Raw genomic sequence first — 24,898 nt, 5'->3', positions numbered from 1 at the left:
CCCCGTAACCATTGGTATTTCGTCAGCATGAGGAGAGCTTACATCAGGCTGCCACTTTCCCTCCAGGGGTAGTGTCTGCTCGTGCAGCGAACCTATTAATCCTCAACGCTATAGTAGGACTCGCCTAAGTTTGCGGCTGTGGTGTGGCCCGCACCTGTGTACAATGGTGCCACGTTTCCCCAACTTGTGATGTGAAACGGAAGCTATTTATGTACAAGGCAACACAAATACGATAAATTCGGACGAATAAATCTTACACTTGTGTATTTTGATGGATGAATCAACAGTAATCTTATTATGCATAAAATATTTATACAGTAACACAGAAACATGGCATACATATTGTACAGTGTTGCTAAAAGAAATTGTAGTCACTTTTAATGTTTTTTAGTGTAGTTTTAGGATGGGTAATAATATTACAGTTATGGATATAAGAGAATGAGCCTGAAAAAAGAAATATGCCAATATCCAAAGTAAAAGAAATAATTCATATAATTCTTGTGAGTGGCAACAATGACACACCCAGTCTGGCCTAAGGTAAAGTACGTACCCCTCCGTAGACCCAAGCATAGCTTGTACAGGTGTTGCTAGGGAAAAATGCTCACATTTACTGGCTTTTACCGTAATTTTAAGGGCGAGGAATAATCACATTTATAATCATAAGCTAATATGTAGGACAAAATAGTAGGCATATGCCAATACTGAAGTAAAAAAAAAAAAACTATTCACTCGCGAGCGGCAACACTTCCACACCCAGTCGGTGGCCTTGATCTCAGGGGTGGTGTGGAAATGGTCAGATTTACAATATATACAAAATTATGTAAAAGAAAATATCCAAAATGTCTCTTGCAATAAAAGAGAGAGAGAGAGAGAGAGAAAGAGAGAGAGGCAGGCAGGAGAGGGGCAAGGTTGAATGCATTGTCAGCATGACGGGGGGTGGTGGTGGTGGAGGCATTGTCAGGCTGAGAGAGAGATGGAAGAAGGGAAAAGAGAATGAATGAATGAAAATCAATCATGGTACTGCAATAACGGGTCATCTGTTGCCGTATACAAAAAATGATAAATATCACTAAATATAACAAAACCAAATTAACAAATGAAAGCACAATTATAAACAACTTATAAAAGAATCAAAAGTACTCAGGGTGGCTCACATCTCCCGCCAGGAGAGAGAGAGAGAGAGAGAGAGAGAGAGAGAGAGAGAGAGAGAGAGAGAGATAACGGTATAGAAAACGTGGCAACACTGTACACAGATGCGGGCCACACCACAGCCGCAAACTAAGGCGAGTCCTACTATAGTCAGGCTTAAAAGGAAAGAGGAGTTCTCTCATTTATATACGATATCAATCAATAAATAAATTAATCAATTAATTGATTATTGTTTATTTATCTATATCAGTATATCTTTCTGGCTATGTCTGTTTATCTGTCTATGTATAAATCTGTTCATCTAGCTCTGTCTATTTTTTTTTTTTTTTTTGTGTCCGACTCTGGGCAAAGGCTTCAGGGCCTATATCTCAGGGGCAGTAGCCTATCCCAAGGCCCAGTAGTCCTCCTACACCTCCACATGTCACCACTTCGGCGCTAACACCCACCGTCCATATTGAATACATGCTAGGGCTGTCTCATACAGGACTGGTGTATTGGTATTAGCGGGGGTATTTTTACAACATGTCGGCGGGTCATCTGGTAGACCAGGAAAGTCTGCTTTTTATTTATCGATCGATCGATCTATCTATCTGTCTATCTATCTATCTATCTATCTATCTATATATTAATTATTGTTTATTTATCTATCTCAGTATATCTTTCTGGCTATGTCTGTTTATCTATGTATAAATCTGCTTTCTTTGAAAGCAGTGATAAGAAACAGAGAAGTGAGCATGGAAGTGAAAAAGTTACTACATGACAGTATTGTGATACCAACTCTAACGTACGGAAGTGAAGCTTGGACGTTGTTGGAAGGACACAAGTCAAGAGTGAGAGCAGTGGAAATGAGTTATTTAAGAGGAGCCTGTGGAGTCACATGGAGAGACAGGCTGACGAATGAGGATATAAAGGAACGTTGTGGTGTTGATGTGGATGTGATAGGGAGCGTTATGAGGAACACACTGAGGTGATTTGGCCATGTGGAGAGGATGGAGGGTGAAAGACTGACGAAGAGAGTGTATGTGAGTGAGGTGGAGGGGGGAAGAGGGAGGGGGAGGCCGAGGATGAGATGGAGGGATGGGGTGGAGAGGTATATGAAAGAGGGGGGGTGTGAGTTGGGAGCAGGGCAGTGAAATGGCGGGGGACAGGGCGACTTGGAGGCGATTTGTTTGTGGCCACCCCAAACGGGATTGAGGCGTCTGGCAATATATATATATATATATATATATATATATATATATATATATATATATATATAGATATATATATGGAGCCTCGTACTGCATTGGCGGACACAAGAGGTGCTGTGGTGGAACCAGTGTCGCTTACTGTGAAGTATGCTTGCACCCAGTCGGCTTGCGTGGGCCGATTACACTTGGTTCACAGACTACACACACATCCAAAGCCACTCTAACACTACAGTTACACTTACAAGCGCTTCTCACCCTACATACAATCTCTACCAGACAGCTTAAGCCACTTCGTATAGATACATTGGCTGTATCGTCCCGACTTCGATCGGGATAGGCCGGTCCTGCAGTGGATACTCAAACAGCTGATGATGATGATGATGATATATATATATATATATATATATATATATATATATATATATATATATGCATGCCTTAAACCATGGCCATGTTCGTAGTCTTTCCTACCATGATAACGTCTTCAATCATGCTACAAATCTGAAGACGTATTGTACTGGCACCGTATATTCTTGCTAAGTTCAAAAGCATGTTTTTATCTCACATCGCACTATACGAAGCCCGTTCATTTGATAATATAATTGCATCAGCTAGAAAAGGCGAAATTAATTGCTGGATGTTTGTGGGGTTGGGGAAATAGTGATAAAAACTGTCAGAAGCGTGCAGAAATTCTTGTAATACCTGTTGGTGGCTGATCTTAAATAAAAATACTGGTGGCAGATTGTGGAGAAAGGGAAAGACATGACAGGTGAAACATTTTTATAAATCACGTCAATGAAACACTCAAGATGAATCAGTGGCAAGAGAAAAATTATCAAGAAATACAGAAATGGAAATGTAGAGATATGAAGACTGGGCACAAATAGCTGAAGGATGCAATCATGACAAACAAAGAATCCAAGCTTGCATTTGCGTCTTTTTATGCAGTTATTTCATGGCAAAATTTGTAAGACATATTACTGATTCCCTCGTTCGTTTTTCATTCCGTAAGATTTTTATAATGGTGGATTCGATTTCATTTCTGTTTACCATATTAAATCTATTATTCTTAAAATAATATTGATGGTTTATACATTAGGGCTTTTTAAGCCATTTTTACTGATTACAACTTTAGGGTTGTATAGTAATTCAGATTATTGATATTTTCTGTCTTCCGTAATTACTCTGAGAGTGACGTTTAAGAGGAACCTACTGTAAACGTGGGTATATTATGCACTATGGGTGGAGCAGCTGCAGCGTCCACCAAGAAGCCAAACATCGTACTTCCTTTAATATTTCCATGGGAAGGACTCTGGTCCGAGCCAGGTAAGGTGCTGTTTAGCACCGAACATACTCCCAACACTACATCGGGTGCCTAAATAACATCCCTTCTCCTCCTCCTCCACCTGCTCCTCCTCCTCCACCTGCTTAACAAACAAATCTATCGCCAATAACCACCATTGCCATCCAAAACCATCATTCAAAATGCATCCTTCGTTAATCACCACCAGACATACACTCCTCAGATACCACCAGACCCACGGAGACACGACTGCACATAGCCAGTGCGCAAAGTGGTCACCACTCATCCCTACCAGAATACCAACACTAAATACAACTCACAATAATCCATGATACCTACATTGCAGTGCAGCCTTCCTACCCTTCACACCAAAACACACTTACTCACCTTATGCACTCTACTGTCGCAACCCAGACTTTCAACAAAATCTCAACAAAAGACAACTGGTAGCAATCAGTTGATGTAGCTAGTTCCCTGCGGTCGACTGAGTTCATGACTGGATGAGTCCGGAATTACATCAGCAAGGAGAATTATATTACATTTTGTATGGTCTATCCTAGATACTGTCGGACGACTTTGTTTAGCTCAGAAGAGGTCCCTAACTAGAGTAGAGGTTAATACAGTCATATTTAACCCGAAAAGTTTGAAAAGTATCCACTAAGCTCAATAAAATTGCTTGGATATAGGAAGAATAAGAAGGGAGAGATGTCACCATAGTGAACGGACTGAATTCTGGCGTCTGTATCCTTGATGTTTTCATATTCATAAGTCTAGAAAATTTTGAGGATAATTTTTCTATAATTTCAGTTTGAATTTGAATCCATTTAGTGTTCAATCTGCTGTTGTCTTTAAAATCTGACATTAACACACCTATGCTCAAACACCAAGAGCGAGTGTTATGTTTTGATAGGTGTGTGTGTTTCTGTTTGTCTATGAGGCTGAGCTGGCATAATAACTTGAACAGCTTGTATCCGATTTAAACAAAATTTGGTGGAAGTGATTATGAACAACGAGTAAATAACTTATCGTTTTTTTTTTTTTTTACAATAGTTCAGAGATCAAGGTCACAGGGCTGGGTCAATGTGTGACCTAACAAAGTCAGTTTAAGCAGTTTTTTTTCAGTTTAGACCAAATTTAGGGAAAGATTTGCGGGAATGCCAAGAACAGAGTGATTAAGTTTTGAGAAGGAAGGTCAAAGACAAGGTGAAAATTTTGACCTGTGCGTGTGTGTGTGTGTGTGTGTGTGTGTGTGTGTGTGTGTGTGTGGAGCAAAATAAAGTTTTTATCCTATTTTTACAAAATCTGGTGGAAGGGTGAAGATCAGACATACAGGCCAAGACCAACTTAACCCTTTAACTACTAGAAAACAATCCTTTTCTTCTAAAATGCTTGTTAAGAAGTAGGAATCGCAAAAGTGCACATGAGAGAGATGAAAAAAGAACATAAACAAGAGAGCGTTCAGGATGGGAGGAGATTTGGAGACCTATAACCATTACTACATTCCACCAGCTACAAGTGTGTGGCTAAAGCGTGGAATGTAGTATTGGGTACAGGTCTCCATATCTCCTCCCATCCTGAATGCTCTTTTGCTTCTGTGCTTTTTTCATTTCTTATCTGTGTTCTTTTGCCATTCCAACTTCTTAACAATCATTTTAGCCGATTCTTTTGTTTTCTGTTTTATGATCTTGTGGAAGTATAATTATGCATAAAGCTAATGTTAAATTTGGATTGTTACATGTATAGCATACTGCAAAACTAACACGAGGATGAAAAGCAGTGTTTTGGTACGTTCCTTAACTGTAAACGAGCTATAGCTAACCTATGTTGTGAAAAATGGCATACTAACGGGTGACCGTGATCCCGTTTTGAGGCCGTAACTCGCGAACCGTAATCTGAGTGCTTTTCTAAACATAAAAAGAAACATCTACACTTGACAAGCAGCATTTTGTATACAGCACGCTTGAGGATACCTTTTAGTTTTTGAGTTATGGCTGATGAGGAAGAAAGAAAGAACAAATCAGTATTGCCTATCTGTGGTTAAATTTTGCGGCTCCTACAAAGGTTAGCAGGACTTTGTGAGTAATTTTGCTCTTGAATAGCAAAGGGTTTTAGTTCATAAGCTTATAACTGGGCTTTGCAACTTCTTTCACGCAAATGCCCTATAGTACAGGATGCCATTTTGAACTTGTGCCATTGCTACTTATGGAGTGCTACTGCACTCCATGATGAGTGTTTCTCACAACTGAATATAATCATCTTGAGCGCGCGCGCTCGCGCGCGCGCACACACACACACACACACACACACACACACACACACACACACACACACACACACACACACAAATCATCAAAGATTTTAAAACTGTCAGAATATACCTCAGCCTTAAAATCGTCTCGTGTTAGCCTGAGTAGAATGCCCTAATATATCAATTGTTGCTAAAGCAATAAACAGTTTTTACTCAGCTAACCCTCTCGTTACTAATCGATACAGGTTGCGTCCAACAGAGCGCGAGTACCTGGGACAGTCCTGGGCGCCCAAGGACACACACTGAGACCCCCTCCCCCTGTCACTGGGCTATTCCCATGCACTCAGTTCATAAACAGTTTATCCTCACAAGCTTATTAATGTTTCTTTTTTTTTTTTTTCACATTAATCCTGATTTAATGTACTTGCTTATGGTGTTGTAAATAATGATCAGCCGAGTGTAAATTATGTCTTAATATATTTTTTACTTCATTTATTTTCTTAGAAATATAATTTTTATGGTTAATGTTACTGAGAAAAAGTTATAGGGAATATATTTGGATACATTTTGGTATATAAAGAATTACTGATGGTCAATTTGGGCTGATTTTACGGAGCGCGAAAGGAAATTATCTTAAGCTTGAGCAAGGCTCGTAGCAGTGTAGCACACTGACTGGGGCAGTGCCGCAGTGGGGTGGCGCTGGGTGTGGGGTGGGTTGAGCGTGGCGGAGGAATACGCGGGGACGCAAGTAGTGGTTTGTTCTCTCCCAGAAATGGATGCAAAATCATTCCATGACAATACAACAGGGGCCATTTCATTTGACGCAACTGGCATCGAATGGTAAGGTAACGAGCAGTTGAAATATGTGCAGATGCAGCCTGTGTCAAATGGTAATGAGCGCATGAAATCTGAACCTCACCCATAAACACCAAAGGGTTAAGACCAAACTTTGTGGATGGGTTGGAATAGGGTCAGAATAAAGCAGTCCGAGTTTGAGCACAATCAATGCTCAAGGTCACCAGAAAAGGCAAAAGTCTGTTATAGGGCAATTTCGACTAAAACAGTTTTGATATGATTTGAAGTAAACTTGGTGGAAGTACTGAGGGTCAGGCAATAATAAAATAAAAGTTTGACAACTATCGGTCAAAGGTCAAGGTCACAGGGCAAGGTCAAAATTCAACTCTTGTAAATGTGTGTACATAAAATAACTATAATAGTTTTGATCGTAACTGGATGAAACTCACTCGATGAGTTGAGGATTGCCCAAAAGTTTGAGCTATTGTTTTTAGAACAATAGGTCAGAGGTGAAGGTCACATGGCAAACACCACTTAAGCAGTTTTTATCCAGTCTAGGCTAAGCTTTGTGGATTGGTTCAGCTTAACACCAGGATAAAGAGACACAACCTTCAAAGCAATCACTCAAAGTTCATGACTGCTGGGGATGGTCAAAAGTCAGAGTTATGGGGCAAAGTCAGTTCATACAATTTTATTTAATCTTAAGGGTTAGGCAGAACGAAGGGTTAAGGGTTAGGCCAGAATGAAATAATTGAGCTTTGATAAAAATCTTTTGAAAGTGAAGGTCACCGGGCAGTCAAATATTATGCCACTGTATTAGTTGGCTGGGGCGGGTGTTACATTCTTAGTACTCCATCTATTTTTGAAAAATTTTGTTTAAATTATTTTTCTAGGTATTCCTCCTTGGACCATTTTTATTTCCTATTCTAATTCTACTGTTTGTGGTATTTCTGTTTCCTTCTACTAAGCCATCCATGTATTATTTTCTGTTCTTGCGTTTTTAAACATCGTCTTCTAAAGTCTGGGTTCTCTTCTATTTTGTTCTTAATGATGCTAGTGTCAGTTAATTTCCAGTTACTCATTTTGGCCATTGATATGTAGTTGGTTGGTGTCCGCAAAACTGACTAGAAGTTGCATTCTTTTGGCACTGGAATCATCACGGCCTTTTATCCAAAGTAATCATCATGCATATTATGCTACCATATTCTCTTTTATACTATTTGCATATATTTTTGTAACGACATACCATGCCTTAGTAACGTATAGGAAGATAATATGCGTAATGTGCAAAATATATCTGACATAAAAGCAAAATGAAGCCTCATATGCCACGAAAGGTATAGTACCGAGTGGTCCTGCTTTCGATCGCACACGAGGGTCATTTAGTCATAAAGTGCTACACAACTCGAAAAAAAAAAAAAAAAAAAAAAACAGGTAGATCTACCATCTGTCTGCTGCAGACACCTTAATCCATAAAGGGTGGCCACAAGCAAATCACCTCATGTCACCCTTTCTTCCACCAATAGGCTGCCTTATCTAAAATTTTTGCCTTTTTCTTTAACCCGTACGTTCCCGCCGTCGGTATGGTGCCGACAGTACGAAATGTCTCCATTAATCCCAGCGACGTGATGGTGCCGACAGCAAAATTCGAGCGTTGTAGCACTTCTCAAACTGCTTTAATTTAGCTAATTTTTTGCTCAGGAGTAGCCTAATGTATTGGCTACACTGTGTCCATGCAGTTGTAATACTGAGTTTGGTAAGTGGTTCTGAGTGGGTGGATAAGATCAGTGTGCCACTGTCCGTCAATAGCGTTAGGATGTCACGAAATCACGCCATTTTTCCGAATCATTGGGCTGGAGGAGGCTGTTGAAATTGTCACATGGACCCTTCTGTCCCTTCATTTAGTGATTCTTCAGAAGAGAAAGACCTGGATGACTATTCTGGGGAGAAATATGAGCCAGTGGAGGACACTGAGAAAGGGGAATCCCCCATTTCCCTCTTCCCCCCCCCTGTTCTCTCTCATCTCGCCCAGCTGGGTGGGAAAACGTTGCTCACGGCTTGGGAAACTGGGCTAAAAACGTGACGGAGGCCATTCTTATCTTATTTGTCCTATAAGGAGTACTTTTTTTTGCTTTTCCTTGATTTATATATCCTTTTGGATTGTTTTATGCAATAAAAATTTCTTCCGTTTCTGGTCTGGGATTGGGTGGGTATAAAATTGCAAAAATGCCTGGGATGGTATGGGTTAATAATACATCTCTGTTCCATCCTTCTGTCTCATCCTTTGTCTCACCCTTCCCCTACCCCTTCCATCTCATTCACATACACTTTCATAGTCAGTCTATCACTCTCCATTATCTCTGCAAGGCCTTAAACCATCGCATAAAAGGTCTTAAACCATTGCATAAAAGTGCTCTAAGTACTTTTTAAAAATGTGTTGCAAGTTCTTCCCTTTCCACTCTTTCTTGTTACCCGTCCCCGGCCCAGAGGGGCTCTGGGACGGGTATTGTTTTCACTCAGCTTGTCTGTTTTCCTGTTTGTCTGTCTGTCTGTCTGTTAACAACTATACTGGAAAACTACTGGTGCGATTTTGACTAATATTACATGGATGATGGGACGGGCTATGACCTAATCACCTGGCTAAATTTTGGGCCAAACTGTGCCAAGGCCCAGGCTGTAGGCCAAAAAATGTAAAAAAATGGGAACGGGTATTTTTTTTTTTTTCGCCATAACTCCTTTCAGATTCGTTATATCGGCATGAAACCAAAATCTAAAGGTGCATCTTTAAAAGCTGAAACCTATAACATGCCTTATTACATCAGGGGGTCACCCCACTTAGCGGTAGGGGGGTCAATGTCAGGTGAGTCGGGCCTAAAATTTCAAATGAGCATAAGATCGTCAATTTTCACCCAATTTACTCAAAATATGACATGTGACATCTTTGACTAGATACCCTATTGTGTTTATATGTCAGCACTAAAATGACTTTCGGGAATGGGTTTGCTGTGCTTTGGCACCGCTTCTTGTTTACTCTTTATTCTACTATGTGATATTCTGTGTTAATTTATTCCCTCTTCTTCAGCAGATATGGCCTTCCAGTCCTGCCACTCAACACTGCTGGTCACTTATGCTGTGCTATTGTTCGTCCTCACAGCTCCTGCCACAACCATGGATGGTACGTAAATAAGGCAACACAACTGCAAAAACAACTAACAAAAAGTTACCATACCACACCACAGACAGTATACAAATGAAAAACATCATCGTCACTCAGCCTTTTTTCCCACGTTCAGTGGGATAAGATAGGATCAAGAAAGTAAGGAAGGGGAGAGAATATAATTGTGGGAAAACTAATCAAGACCATATTCTGGGAAATAAGTCATCCGACCAATTGCTCACGATTCAGGGGCCCAAAATCCATGGTTCTTCCTTTCAGTCACCCTCTTTGCATGTATTTTCATAATTACCCTCAGAACAGAGTCAGTCCCACAGCTAAAACGATCCTGTCTATCTCTGACTAGTCATTCTCATATACTCTTCACGTCCTCTATGATATTTCCTCAGTAAACAGCACTCTGATCATTTCGTATCATTCACTTCGTTTACAAACGTTTCAATATTCTTCCATGCATCGGTCTTGGTCATCTAATAGCAGCTGCCCATGCTGAATGATCTCTGGCAATCTTCCTATTCAGTCCCTTATCCCTGAGGTCAAACTCTATGACCTCACCCCAGGCCTTTTTCGATCTGCCTCTCGCTACCCTACCCCTGATGTTCACATTTTCACTTTCCATATTCAATTGTCACCCTCCATTCAGTTCAGCCTTTTCATCGAGGGTTACCAACAGCATCCTAACCTAATCTAACCTAACCTTGCTTTTCCAGTGGCTCTCAGTGCGCCATGAAATGGCCCAATGTAGTTCTTTTCACTAAGGACCACCGAGAACCACTACATTTCCTTTCCAGTGGCCCTCGGTGAAAAGACTCACTGCTTCATCCTCCCCACATGCCCAAACCATCTTAATCTACCTCCCTTCATCACAGCACCAGTACACTCGAATCCCATCCTTCCTCTTAACTCTTCATTCATAAATCTACCCAGCCAAGGCTAACAGTCAATGATGCACTACACATCCACCCAACCACTGTCATTTCTGCACGTTTGAGCCTATGAATATCCGCCTCCTTTTCTGCCCAGGTCTCACTACCATACAGCATTACACTGCTAACACAAGTCACATACATAGATTCCGTAGCATGAGAGGGAGAGCCCTCTGAATCTCAAGCGAGACAACAGCTCCCTGAACTTCCTCTCACCACTCCTTACCCCACCTCCAGCACATAACATGTCCCACAAACAACAAAACTCTTACACATACTCAAGAGACTCAGCAACAGAATCAATCCTTTCATGCCTGACAATATCTACATGCCCTCCCTGACACGCCACACACACAAAAGCTTCATTATCTCGCAGTCTACCTCTAGTACCACTCCATCTCTTATTCACCCACTTATCACAAGTACTGCACAAGATGGAGTTACTTCCCACACCCAAGTGGCAAACTGCACATGGCCACTCTCTCTCTGCTTTGACAGTACCACCACCACCCGTAGATATCATCACGGTTGTTTTATCTGAATTTACTCTCAAACCCTTGTGCCTCATCTCTCTACTTCCGAATGTTTCTTCCGCCTCCCTCTCATTCCCTGCAGTCAATACCAGGCATCAGCACACAACAACTTCCATGAAAGTGCATTTCTGAAGTCACATGAAGGAGCTTCAAGCACCATGACAAACAATAAGGGGCTCAACACTGATCCCTGATGCACTCCAACATTCACCTATATTTTTTCACAGAGGCACTATCACAGCCATTTGCCATTCTTTTCACACTGTGGCACCAATCGAACAGGGCAGTACTCCCGCGGAGGACGGAAAGCTGGTGACAAGGAGAGTTGGAGCTCCTGTTTAAAAACCCTCAAGACTAGTTTCTGGCCATCCCCCTTTACAGAACATTTTCAGAGTCTCAGTAACTTGGGAGTAAGCCAGCATATTCTTCTCCTACATTTTCATCTAGCTTTCAACAAGAAACTATATATGCATTATAACACCACACTTCTTGTTCCAAAATTTGCAAAAATTGCATCTCAACACCCATCTGCGGAGTCCTAGTGGGGGAGGAGGGGGACCATCAATGCCCCCACCATCAGCCCCTCTTCCAGTGATGAGCAAGTGAGTTCAATGAAACCATTTTGTGGATCACTTTTTATTAATTTCTGCACCATTTATGGCCTTACCCCTAATTTTGCTGTTCCAGACCATCTCTCTTCCGTTTAACCACACCTCTTCCTTACTCAGGAGTGGCAGTCAGAAGCTACTTTCTCTGTAATCACTTTAAGCCAAGCACCGTCGTTGTGTGTATGTATGCAGCAACGTATCTTACTCTCGTGTCCCTGAACTTGAATCCTCTGAGTTCTCCACATTTGACTTCAGCTATCCTGCCATTCTCTTACTAAATATGTTTGTCCTGTGTACTTATCTGTTAATTCTACTGACTATAAAAAAAAAAAAAGTTTGACTATCTTACTTCTAAGATAATACATATTCTGTTAATTTCTCCCTTCTCTGAAAACTTTCTAGATGATGTCAATGTTCACCACCACCTTTGGGTCTCGTTTTTGTTCACTGACCCAGCAGTGTCGAAGACTATATCTTTCTGTTCCTTAATGACCTAAAGCATCTTGTACAGCACCCTACACATATCCCTGACCGCCTTGGAGAGAGTGCCAACATACTTAACCTATTCCTTATAACTATTTCTACTTACTCAGTCAATCTTATCTTTCTGTTTGGCTTCTCTGATCACAACCTGATAACCCTAATTTGTCCTATTGTTCCAGGAAGGCCTGTGGACTCTCTCAAGAAGTAGCGGCTGTGGCACTATGGAGTTGCTGATTGGGCAGTGTTTCCTTGAATTTTCCTTTAATGATTACTGCTTGCATGGCCGAAAGTCATCTGAGTGTGCCATGCACAATATGGAGATCATTCTCTTGCATAAAGAAGCATACATTCCTTTCTCTCATCGTTGGACTAATGCAAAGAAACCTTAGTTAAATCATGTTTATTCTACTGCTGTCAGCAACAAGAAGAATGTCTGCAATAGGTACCAGTGCCAACCCACCACTGAATCACATCTCTTTCATGTTTCTGCTTGGAACCATGCCAAGTCTTTTCTTCACACTGATAAGAATAATTTCATTCCTTCTACAGTAAGTGGTTTGAACTGTTTAACATCTTTTCCACTCTGATGGCTCTGTCACTGCTAGTTCTGTTAGAAAGGTAGAACTCTTTGCCCATACTTTCTCCTCCAGTTCCACCTTGGATGACTTTGGTGGTGTTTCTCCACCTCATTTCCCCTCTGACTTCCTCATGACTGACATTAAATTTTCTTTGGTTGATGTACCTTCTGCCCTCACAGGCTTCCAAACTAACAAAGCATATTGGCCAGATGGGGTCCCTCCTGTTGTTCTTAACAACTTTGCCTCTGTGCTGACACCCTTCCTAGGAAAAATCTTTTACCTTTGTTAGTCGACATGTACCTTTGTTTCTTGCTGAAATTTGCTCTCATTAAGCCTCATCCAAAGAAGGGTGACCATTCCTAGTCCTCTGACTGTCGCCTAATTACTTTGATTACTATAATTTCTAAAGATTTTTAAATACATTAACAAAAAGAAATTTTAACAACAAGAAATTAAATTCTTTTATCAAAACCTTTCCAATTGTCATTAGGGGTTCTGCCAGGGATGCTCCAGGCGATCTTACCTTCCTTTCAGACTCTTGATTATCCTCATTTTGGGACTTCGGCGAAAACTTCTATCTGTGCCTTGATCTCTAGATTCCTTTCTGGTCGTTCCATAGCTGCTGCTGTAGACAGTCACCGATCTTCTAGCGCTATGAAGAGTAGCATTCTACTGGGTTCTGTCCTTTCACCAACCCCTTTTTATTCATCAGTGACTTCTATGCTGCACATCTAACCTACTCACTCATATATTGAACACTCCACTTTTTACTTGTCCTTTTGCTACTCACAGCGTCCATTCCAGCAGTTACTTCAACAAACTCAGAATGAGGCTATGAGACACCTAATTAGTGACTTGGCTCATGTCTCTGATTGAGGTACAAGTAACCTTGTTGTTTTAATGCATTAAAAACTCAGTTTCTGCAGCTTTCAGCTAGCCAAAATTTTCCATAAGAATATCGTTTAATATTTAACAAAATCAAACTCAATTGTGCAACATTTCTGAGCATACTTGGGATTTCATTTTCTTTGTATTTATCTTGGAAACATCATATGACCTTGCTTGCGAAATCTGTTTCCAAGAGATTAGATATGCGAAGCTAACTCTGTGTCTTCTTAACCTTGGACGGCTGTTGACTTTATACAGAGCTTTTATTCGCTCCTGCATAGAGTGCAACTATAGCATCTTGTGTGTTGGGGGTGGGTGGGTATCAACATTCACCTCTCCTGAACAAGATGGAGTCAAAGGCTTTTCTTCTCATTAACATTCCTCCTTTTACAGACTCCTTTCACCCTCTTTTCGCCTCGCCTTGCACCTTTATCTCTTCCCTATCGCTGTTTTACTGATCACTGCTCTTCTGACTGTCTACGCGCACAGCACCCGTCTAGTAGCAAACTCTCACCTCTTTTCTGTCCAACTCTCGAATGTAAGAGTTGACTGATACTCTTAGTCCTTCATGTATGCAGCATGTCAAATCTGGAAATGTCTCCCTCTGTCCGTATTTCCTTCCGCCTATGACCTCCAGTCTTTTAAATGCAGTGTGTCCAGTCATCCTGAAATGAATGGCTCTTCAGTTTAGCTCTATTATTATATTTTCTTGGAGGACACAATCTTGCGGGCGTCTGCCCTTTGGTTTCCTCCTTCCCCAAGTTTTAACAAATCCGTTCGTCAAAATTTTTTATATGTTTTCAACAAACACTTCATTCCATTCGTCACTGCACTTAATCATCGCTGGAAACACGTCATGGGTACTTGATGCCATCCCATTCTTTTTATTGCATCACAGGATTCTTTACTTGTTTCAATTTCGAATAATGTGCCAGTAAAAACGATAAAACGAAAACTTTAAGAAAAAAAGAAGCTGTTTTTAACAGTGATGGTACGTGTTTGGTTTTACGATGGCCTTGGCCACGCATATGTAATTACGGTATAAGTACTCTCAGTCTCCTAAACAGCCAACACCCACAACAATCATGAAAATGCACAAATCTGCCCTTGATCTCTCGTCGTTGTGTTACACACTTCTCCCTAGATTCTCCAAAGATAAAATTATGGAGAAATGGAACACAATTTGTCTTTTACCCTTTCTCTCTACTCCCCCCTCCCCTGTAAAAAGAACATCAACTTCCTTCACGTCAGGGTTCTCCTTTTCTTCCCATGCTTCCTCTAACAACACAATATCACACTCAGTCTCTTGTCTGTCAGAAAACGCAGATGATACCGCTTGATGAAATTCTAATGGAACGGTTTTTACGAACTGCGCGAAAGTTGTAGTAGTTGCAAACTCAGGCCCATCTGAAGTGTGAACCAAGTGGGCTGTGGGTTTCAGGTGCCATCCTTTTGAAGTCCACCATCCTCCTTTCTGGGGATAGGGAGATATATCACCTCGTATTTCTTACAAACATGAGTTAGGCATGATTAACATAAATATTTTGCATCTGAGTTTTCGTGAGTGTAATGTTTTTTCCCAACCTTCCCAGAATTTACAGAAGAAAAGAGTCTTTTACTTCGCGTACTAATTTCTTTCTTCCCCCCCCCCTTTCTCTTCTGTCACAGACAGGTCAGTATGGAAGGACATACTGAAGGAAGCACCCCCCATCCAGTACTCCACCCTGAGCGGCCCGTCCTTCACCAACACCACAGACACCACGGTCACGGTTGTGCCTGGTACCACCGCCATGCTGCCGTGTGGTATTAGGAACCTGCATAACTACACCGTGAGTTGACACACGTTAATTGGCCAATAGTTAAAACTGTTGGGAAATGGATCAGCATTACTGAAACACAAAGGTTGACATTAAGAGACTTAGAGATAGATAGACAGAGGGATAGAGAAACTAGCAGACAGACATCACATAGACAAAGATAGACAGATAAGCATAGAAAGAGTATGTGTGAGTGTACACGTGTTTGTGTGTGTGTGTGTGTGTGTGTGTGTGTGTGTGTGTGTGTGTGTGTGTGTGTGTGTGTGTGTGTGTGTGTGTGTGTTTTGGGAACTATGGCTATAAACTCAGAGAAATTTAGAACAGTAAATTTCGTCTTTGACGTTAAGAGTATCGCTTGTAGAGTTAAATCACGAGAAATATGCTAAATTTATTTGGTAGGCGGTAGGTACTCGTGGAACTGTAAGAGAACCTCTAAGTACCAGAAGCTTCTCCTTAAGCTGAACGTTATTATCGTGTGGTACTGTTACTGAAGTAGACAGCAGAATTACTAAAGAGTCGTGTTAAAATTATACCTACTCATTGAACCGGGTGACATACTGAGGCAACAGCACCATGTTCATATGAAACGTGAACCCGGTGGACCGCAGGTTGAAGCTGCCCTCATCCTGCAGGCCACTTGATTGGGAGTGAGTTGAGGGACGTTTGTAAAACTAGGCAGTGCAGCCGCCGAGTTATGTCTGTGGTGCAGCGTGACGGTGTCCCTCTCCAACACCGTGACGTCTTATAAAACCAATTTTGATGTCTCAAGACTATGCAGTCAAAATATGAAAGCAGTAAGATGTAAAATAGTTAAATACCGGTAGTACGGCTCTGTCCAATGCACCAGTTTTGAAAATTCTTCAGACATACATTACATTGTCAGGACACATATTTTAAATACTTTTGAAAGGGGTTGTTTCCTGGCTTCGAAATAATAGTTGGCAAATGCAGTTAATAAGTACAGTAAGTGGGTGTGCAGTAGGCCAGTCCATTATCATAATTATATCACACTCCCACCACTTCACCTCTACGGGTCCTTTTGTAAACTGAAAATAAAATCATTTAGCATGGTCGAGAAGAGTTTGTAGAGTCATCATTGCAGTGGATGGGTTAATAATGATTATTTCTTGGTCTTTCTGCATTAGAGTTCCCTAACTCACTTAAGCCCTTCATTCCAATATGTATTAATCATAGTATGCCTGAAATCTTACATGATTCTATGCAGCATCTTAGAAAACATATTTGATCTGGAATGGTTACATACATCATTTATAAATCCTTCAATGTTTAATTCAGATACCCTTAAGAGTGCCATCATAATAAATGCAAACACTCTTTAAGAAGTTGAGTAGTACAATTGCCTGGGACAGATACTAAAACTAAAGAAAGATCATGAAAACAAACAAAAAATGCATTACAATTGAATGGAAAGTTTCTGGTAAACACAGAGACACCATGGAAATCAGATTGCCAGGACGTATGAAACAAAAAGTATATAACGAATATAATCCCAGCTATGACGTACGGTTTTAAGACCTGGAAACTGACGAAATCGATGGTAAACAAACTAATCCGTTCTCAAAAAACTATGAAAACATCAGTGTTGGGAATATCTTTTAGACACAGGAAGAGATAAACTTCAGTGAGACAGCAGACTAAAGCCAAAGACATTATAGATATTACAAGAGAATAGAAATGGGGGTGGGTAGGTCATGTAGCAAGAATAAGAGATAACCGATGGAGTAAGAGGCTGACTGACTGGACTCCGAGATTGCAAGCGTAATTGAAAAACGTCAAACAGGAGGTGGAGAGATGAGACAGAGGAGCTTGCAGGCTAAACATGACAAAGACTGACTCAGTCAAGGAAGTTCTACAGTGACTTGCAATGGATGATGATGATGATATCTTACTCATCTGAATCTAAAAACTGAAGATTAAAAGGAAAAGTCAATGAATAGCGAAAAATCAGTAGAAATGACACCCTCGGACTGAAGAGATTCCTGCAAGTGTTCCTCATTAACTTTTTAAATCCGACTAACGTCGTTTGTTTATCTTATTCTTTCTGCACCAGATGATCTTATGTAACTTAGGAAAGTCCTACTGAACTGGCCGGGTATATTATTACTTGGTCTAACGCCTCCAGTTCGAACAGTTTCTCTAAAAATGGATGAAAATTGTCACGAGGGGATAAGAATAAATCCAAAATGACATCCTCGGGCTCCGTAGGTTAACAGTGCACTGTAACTCGTTCTCTCTCAGTTAAAACACTTAGCAGTATCTCATGTATATATAACAGTTATGATTAAGATGAAACAAATCTCATGAATTAAAAACTACAGTTGCTTCATCACAGACATCAACCTAACCCTATTAAACCCTTATGAAATTAGAAGTGGGGAAGATAACACACACACACACACATCTGCTTACCCAACATAGTGATTCACTCATCCTTTCACTTGCCATTTAAGCCTCAGCTCCAGGACGATGGTCCCCCCCCCCCCCCGGCACTTATCCTTTCACTCGCCATTTAAGCCTCAGCTCCAGGACGATGGTCCCCCCCCCCCGTCACACTCTCTCTCTCTCTCTCTCTCTCTCTCTCTCTCTCTCGAGAAAAGAAAGAGTACAATCAACACACGCTCCTGTACAGGTGTCGTCAGTGGGCGGGCGTGGGATTAGACTGGAGACTATTAAATTAATAACCAAAGTCTTGTAAGGCTAAGCACTGCACCACCAATAACTCTCCTTAACATACAGGTGTTGTGGGTGCCATGGTAAGCATAACTAATTCCTGACCGTCATACCCAAAATACAAATCTTACATACAAAGTTCCTGCCAACCATGTGTGGAAAGTGCTTCCTCTGACGATCAGTAACCTTTCATACAGGTGTCGGGGGTACGATAATAATTGACCCCTGGAGGTGGTGGTCCAGTGGTTCAAGAAGTCCTCTGTTGCCTGAAATGACCCACGTTTAATCCCAATCTGGGACAGGGAGCAATTTGATTAAATGATTTCTGAAATAGAATTTACTGACCCGTCGATGTCGTAAAATTATTCCCGCTGATATCAGTATACCAGTCCAGAGTGAGACAGCTCTAGCATGTACTCAGTATTGACCGTGGGTATTAACGCCGAAACGGTAACATGTGGAAGTGTGTTACATGTCGAAGACTGATGGACCAAATGGAACTGGCTGTTAAGCCTAAAAGTATTCACCTACACCTCAGACACAATGTAAGAGTCAGCCAGTAACGCTAAACACTTCACCACCATTAACCTTTCTTCCATGCAAGTGTCATGGGTGCGGGGGCGGGACATTCGCCTCCTGACCACCAAGTCCGTCACCTACACTCCAGACACAAGGCTGGAGTCAGCCAAGAACGCTAAACAATTTACCACCATTTACTTTCTGTCATACAGGTGTCGTGGGTGCGGGGGCAGGACATTTGCATCCAAACCACAAAGTCTGTCACCAACGCTTCAGACGCCAGATTCCAGTCAGCCAGTAACGCTAAGTAGTTCACCATCATTAACCTTCCCTTCATACAGGTGTCGTGGGTGCGGGGGCGGGACATTCGCCTCCTGACCACCAAGTCCGTCACGTACACCTCAGACGCCAGGTTCGTGTCGGTCAACCCAGCGGGAGGGCAGCAGTGGATTCTGAAGATACACTACGTGAGGAAGACCGACGCGGGCTCCTATCTCTGTCAGGTCTCCACCACCCCGCCCATCACACACACCGTCAACCTCACTGTGCAAGGTGACTAATCCCTGTTCACTTTAACTCGGCATGAAATGGCCATCTCTCCACTTCCAATCCCGAGTTGTAGCAATAGGTAAAGAATAGAATATGATGCTGGCCACGAAAAAATACTATGGAAAGGATATAAAACCACAGTATTGTCTTCTCCTGCCAATGAGGTAAGGAAAGTAAGCTGTAAAATGACAAAATCTCCAAGTTAAAATGAATATACTATAACATTTTGAACGTAACATTTTGAACGAATATCGCAACATCACCCGTTGAAAAGTGGCTTCTGAGCTCAGTACAGTCGTCCAGAAAGAGCCAGAATAAAAAAATAAAAAAAAGTGGGAGGGGGTGTTTTGAAGCAACAGAATGAAGTCCTCGATCACTACATTGCAACACAGGTAGTGGTAATGTGTGTCTGCTGTTAATGAGAAAAGGGCTACGGATTTTGTTTCTATTCCCTTCACTGTCAACGCCTGGTGTAAGCTTATGGAAATCGTCTGGTGGTAAAAACGAAGATATATGAAAAATATTAAAGCGAGGTAGTTTGGGTAGTACCACAATACAGGGTAATATCATAATTTGACAACATTAATGACAGCCTAAGGATGCGTTTTTCATTTTCATTTACTTTAACGCCACACCATTGGAAATGACAAGCTTCACAGATATATTAGGCCTCTGAACAGTACATTCACAGAAATGTCAATGTGTCTCCTCCAGAATCGAGTCTTCAACTCATCGTTACCAACAGTGTAAATAGCTTTACTATTTCTGGCAGCTCTAGGGCACCCTTCTCTATTTTTGAGCATTTTAATCTCCCAACTCCTTGGTGTCGGAAATTTTAGACAAGCCAGACCTCGTGAGCCGTCATGGCCAGAGTATTTCGTTTTGCTGGCTTCCAGCCCATGTTGGAATACAGGGAGATGAATGTGCAGATAAGGTAGCAAGGGCGAGAGTTACCCTTGATGTCTCAATCAGACCTCTTCCCTACAGGGATTACTTCCCTGTGATTAAAGCTGTTGTCCAGACCTCCTGGCAACATGCATGGGATACACCTCCTGTTCCAAGCAAGCTAAGGGAGGTGACGGCTTTAGTTAGTCCATGGGTCTATACAGCCATGCCCCGTCACTGGGAAGTTGCCGTGACCTGCCAACGGATCGATCATACATGCCTGAAGCATTGCCATCTCTTGGAGGGGATTTCCCCTCCTTATTATGAAGACTGTCTGGTCCCACTGTGTGACATCTGTTATTTGAGTGTAACGCTCTAGGTCCTAGGGGATGCCCTCCGTTGATATATCTCCAGGTTTAGAACAGGAGATGGGTCTTACCTTTACTCCTCAGTCCTTCTAGAGGAGGCGTGTACACGTATGATGTTTGCTGAGGAAGCAGGTTTCCTCAAGCAACTTTTGTTTTTATACATAGTTTTAACTTTATTTTTCTATGCATAGTTCTACGGAATATCCCTAACGTATTTTATGAATTTTAATGTGTGATGACTCTGTTTATGTCATAATTATATATATAAATACAAATAACTGTAAGAATTGGTATTGTCCTGAAAAAATAACTCAATTTTCCTAAACCGAATTCTCATCTACCATAGTACTTGGATGGGGGACCGCCTGGGAACACCAGATGCTGTTGGCATCCCTACGTGTCAAGTGGGGTTGGTGGAGGATTAGTGCCCCTCCCTGTAAAACAATTAACTCTAAGCCCTTGACCACCCCGTTTGGGATACATGGCGTCTGGCAATGAATGAATGAATGTTATTAGTGTGACCGCAGGCTCGTCTGAAACGCAAACCCAGTGGACTGCAGCCTTAAGTTGCCTTCTCTTGCAGTCCACCCTCCTCCACTGGGGGATAAGGAAGTAGCAAAAGGACGTTTGTATTGCCGGGTAAAGGAATCGCTTAGTTATATCCATTCCATTACATGAAGGTGACCCTCTCCAGCACCAACAAACCAATTTAGTTATCTTTGTTTTACTTTTACTCCTGGTGTACTGCGGCAATGACCTCTTGTTACACTGCCATGATCATTTTATTGTAATGAACCAATCAATCAATCAGTCAATCAATCAATCCAGAATCGAGAATGGCATCATTACCCACTGAAACACGGCAGCAGACTCGAATAAGAGCGTTCGGAGGCAGCACCGAAAAAAAAAAAAAAAGTCCCTAATCGCTTCGTTCCACCAAACAGACAGGTAAATGTGAGTCTGCTCCCAAATCGAGTATGACATCGTTATTCGCTGAAGCACGGCCACTGTACTAAAATTACTATTGCTTTTGTCCCTGGCACCAGATGCGCTCATTAGTGTTAACCCAGCTTTGTGGCCATAATGCAACGAATACTGGCTGTTACATAGTTTGTTGGTGCTGGAGAGGGTCACCTTCATGTGATGGAATGGATATAACTAAGCGATTCCATTACCTGGCTATACAAACGTCCTTATGCTACTTCCTTATCCCCCAGTGGAGGACAGTGAACTGCAGGAGAAGGCAACTTATTTCAGCAATCCACCGGGTTTACGATTCAGATAAGCCTGGGATCACACTAATAACTTTTCTATTATGGTAGATGAGAATTCGGTTTACGAATACTGAGTTATTATTTTAGGACAATATCCACTCTTACAGCATTTCTTTCCTTTAATAGAAGCATTAGCGACAGTGCAGCCGAGCAGAGAAGTGTACGTGCAGTCTGGGAGTCGCCTGGAAGTGGTGTGCCAAGTCCAGGGATGTCCACCTCCAGCCTTCCTCGCCTGGAGCAGAGAAGGCCAACCCGTTGCCACCCCAAAGGCCCACGAGTTGCAGGTCACTGATAACAATGTGACCACACCTGTGTCTCGACTGTCCCTGGCTCGATCCCACGTCACACCCACAGACTCTGGCACCTACACGTGCACTTCCACCTGTACACAGCCACTGAATGTTACAGTGCACGTGTTAAAAGGTGAGAGCTTATAAGGCAATCTAATATTTTTGCAACCAAAAGACCACTTTATTCACCTCAAGAAGGAACTCTAGCAGCTAAGGGAAAATATAGAATGTTTGTATTCATGACGACCCTAAGATTCACTACACGTGAGAAGACTTTGATTTAATTCATTCCCTTCATACATTTCATGAGAACCCCAAACGCTTACTCAAAGAGAGAGAGAGAGAGAGAGAGAGAGAGAGACGTTTGCAAGCATAATCCAATACTATTACACAGTTCATGGGGACTCCAGTCTTTAACAATATAAATGTGTGATGACTCCAAACCTACTTTCAAACAAGACAGGTGCAAATATATTCATTGTATTTATTAATCCCATCAATACATTCAAGTTCTTTATGTCTGCATTTTTCCCTACCCCCAGTTGAACTGTTAAACTTTGGGAAGCCGTCTCTCAAGGAAAAGCTTAATTAAGATTATTTCTAACCACTTCACCACAAGAAGTTGCCATTTATTTGCTAAAGTTAATTCATTAAATAGCAAAAATAAAAAAAGAAAGGCGTAAAGGAAGGGCTATGACATCAATAATTTTTACTAAATTCTGTATGCTTTCAAAGTGTATTTCCTACCCTGCCCACACTGCATGACGAAATTTTCAGGTGAGGAACTGGCCGCCATGCAGCACCACAACACCTCCTGCCCACTAAGCCTGTCCACCAGTCTGGCCTGTTCCTTAATAGCCTCCGCCACCCTACTGCTGCTCACTAGGTCCTAGACGGAGCCTCCTTCAGTCACGCCAAGCGTGGAGCTGCACTCGGCCCTGTCTCTGTCATACCGTACCTTAGCACCCTCCGCCTTTTAGGCAGGAGAAGCAGGATAAGGCATGGCATGGGAAGGTTAAGGATGTTAAACACAGGTGAGGAATTCTGTACTGCCTGAGCAAATAAACAGACTGACAGGAATGCGTATTGAGAAGAATTAAAGAAATGGAACACTGACTGCATTACTTTAATAGCAAAGAAGATGCACAGTTTCTTCCTTTGCATTCAGAGAAGGCATGGAGACTGCATACCCAGTTCTGTGATATTTATGCCGATTTCTTTGAAATCCATGTGTTCTCATTTCTTTGTTTCTGAACATTTTTATTTTTGGAAGTAGGGCTTGCTTCCCCAAAGATTCACTGGGAGGTTCACGTTCCCTAAATATCACATTACGGACGGGAGTCCGTTGTACACCAGGTACTAAGATATCAAAGCCATGTATGGCCTTCTTTTACTGTTTCTGGGAACTGTTTATTTGGTGAGGGAGCTGGCACAGATAAAAGTCATGGTTGTAATATTGTTTATAATGGAAAACTTCCCAGTAACGAGACGAACTCACCTGGAAAGATTAATTAAAATACATCAAGTAGCCTAGGAGTAATTAAAGAAAACACACACACACACACACACACACACACACAGGATGAATCTCGCGGTAAAGGGCGGAATGCGTAAAATGGTACCATCATGCTACGCTAGACTGATAATAATAATAATAATAATAATAATTTCATTCACTGCAGCCAGTATCTGAATATACACAATTCCTTGTTCTAATATATATTTATATTTATATATATATATATATATATATATATATATATATATATATATATATATGTGTGTGTGTGTGTGTGTGTGTAAGAATGCAGAAATACTGTATTTTTAATTCATATATATTTTTCTACTTTTTTACAGGGCCTAGCCACCGACTGGCTAGCTCGTCTGAAGCAAGATCTCTGTAACAATGGTGGACACACTGAGCACTTTACATGAATAAAATGTTGTCTATAACAGTTTTTATTATTTTCCTAAGTAGCTGTGATGGGCGACCAGTGGCAGAGGGCGACAGGAGACGGCACTTGCTGGAAGGAGAGTAGAAAAGGTGTAGGGGGAAAAAATAGAAGCGGGGTGCAAGAGAAACTGGAAGGGCAACGGGCAGATAAATAATGATCTGAATCTGATGGAAGGGGTACAGGGCATGTGTAAAGAATTCACAGACGATATCTGTGATTCATGTGAGGTATTAGGCGAGGTTAAGAGATGACACAAGCGAGTGGAAGAAGAGGAGAGGTGGGAAAGAAGGGAAAGATCAGTTGGATGGAAGTGTATGAGACATCTAGAAAGTCAATATTGTGAAAACCCCAGGACCTGATGGAATGTGTGGTGAAGTGCCCAGATATACTGTAGGGCTGTAGGGAAAAGAGAGCAACTGAGCAGAAACAAAAAGTGTGCAGATTGCCCTGAGAGGAAGGTGGAGTTCCAGAGGACTGGAAGTCCGCTACAATAGTTCCTCTAAGCAAAGGAAAAGAGGGAAGAGAAGAGTGTGTGACAGTCACTGGTGTATACGTTGTCTCAGTGTGATAGGATCCATACATGGATGGATACTTGTTGTTAGAGTTGGGTAGATACCTAAGTAATTAGTTGATGAGGAGAAGTGGGCTGGGTGTGAAAATCAGATGTTCATTCT

The 24,898-nt window shown here is 41.6% G+C and overlaps 2 protein-coding genes across 2 annotated transcripts in view; both read left to right on the top strand.

The window, feature by feature from the left end:
- The first annotated feature begins 3,577 nt into the window (after positions 1-3,577).
- Positions 3,578-23,169, top strand: LOC145416075 (hemicentin-1-like). The gene is made up of 6 exons (XM_080285169.1): positions 3,578-3,665; positions 9,771-9,860; positions 15,545-15,705; positions 19,245-19,455; positions 22,106-22,402; positions 23,047-23,169. The coding sequence occupies exons 1-6, from the start codon at positions 3,578-3,580 to the stop codon at positions 23,160-23,162; spliced, it is 963 nt and encodes a 320-aa protein (XP_080141295.1). The 3' UTR covers positions 23,163-23,169.
- Positions 23,170-23,290: 121 nt separating this feature from the next.
- The window catches only part of LOC145416074 (lachesin-like), a 33,044-nt gene continuing 31,436 nt past the window's right edge, over positions 23,291-24,898 (top strand). Inside the window, exon 1 of the mRNA XM_080285168.1 lies at positions 23,291-23,303. Within this exon, the coding sequence (XP_080141294.1) occupies positions 23,291-23,303 (13 nt within the window). The remainder of the gene's footprint in view (positions 23,304-24,898) is intronic.

Source organism: Coenobita brevimanus, chromosome 104, assembly GCF_032717465.1.
Source record: "Coenobita brevimanus isolate Jiangsu-jjx chromosome 104, ASM3271746v2, whole genome shotgun sequence".
Lineage (NCBI taxonomy): Eukaryota > Metazoa > Arthropoda > Malacostraca > Decapoda > Coenobitidae > Coenobita > Coenobita brevimanus.
This window is presented reverse-complemented; position numbering and strand designations above follow the sequence as displayed.

Excerpts from the sequence above, each read along its gene's own strand:
- LOC145416075 (XM_080285169.1), top strand. The coding sequence starts at position 3,578 with ATGGGTGGAGCAGCTGCAGCGTCCACCAAGAAGCCAAACATCGTACTT. Across the intron at positions 3,666-9,770 it reads AGGACTCTGGTCCGAGCCAG|ATATGGCCTTCCAGTCCTGC; the intron begins GTAAGGTGCTGT and ends CTTCTTCAGCAG. Across the intron at positions 19,456-22,105 it reads CGTCAACCTCACTGTGCAAG|AAGCATTAGCGACAGTGCAG; the intron begins GTGACTAATCCC and ends TTCCTTTAATAG.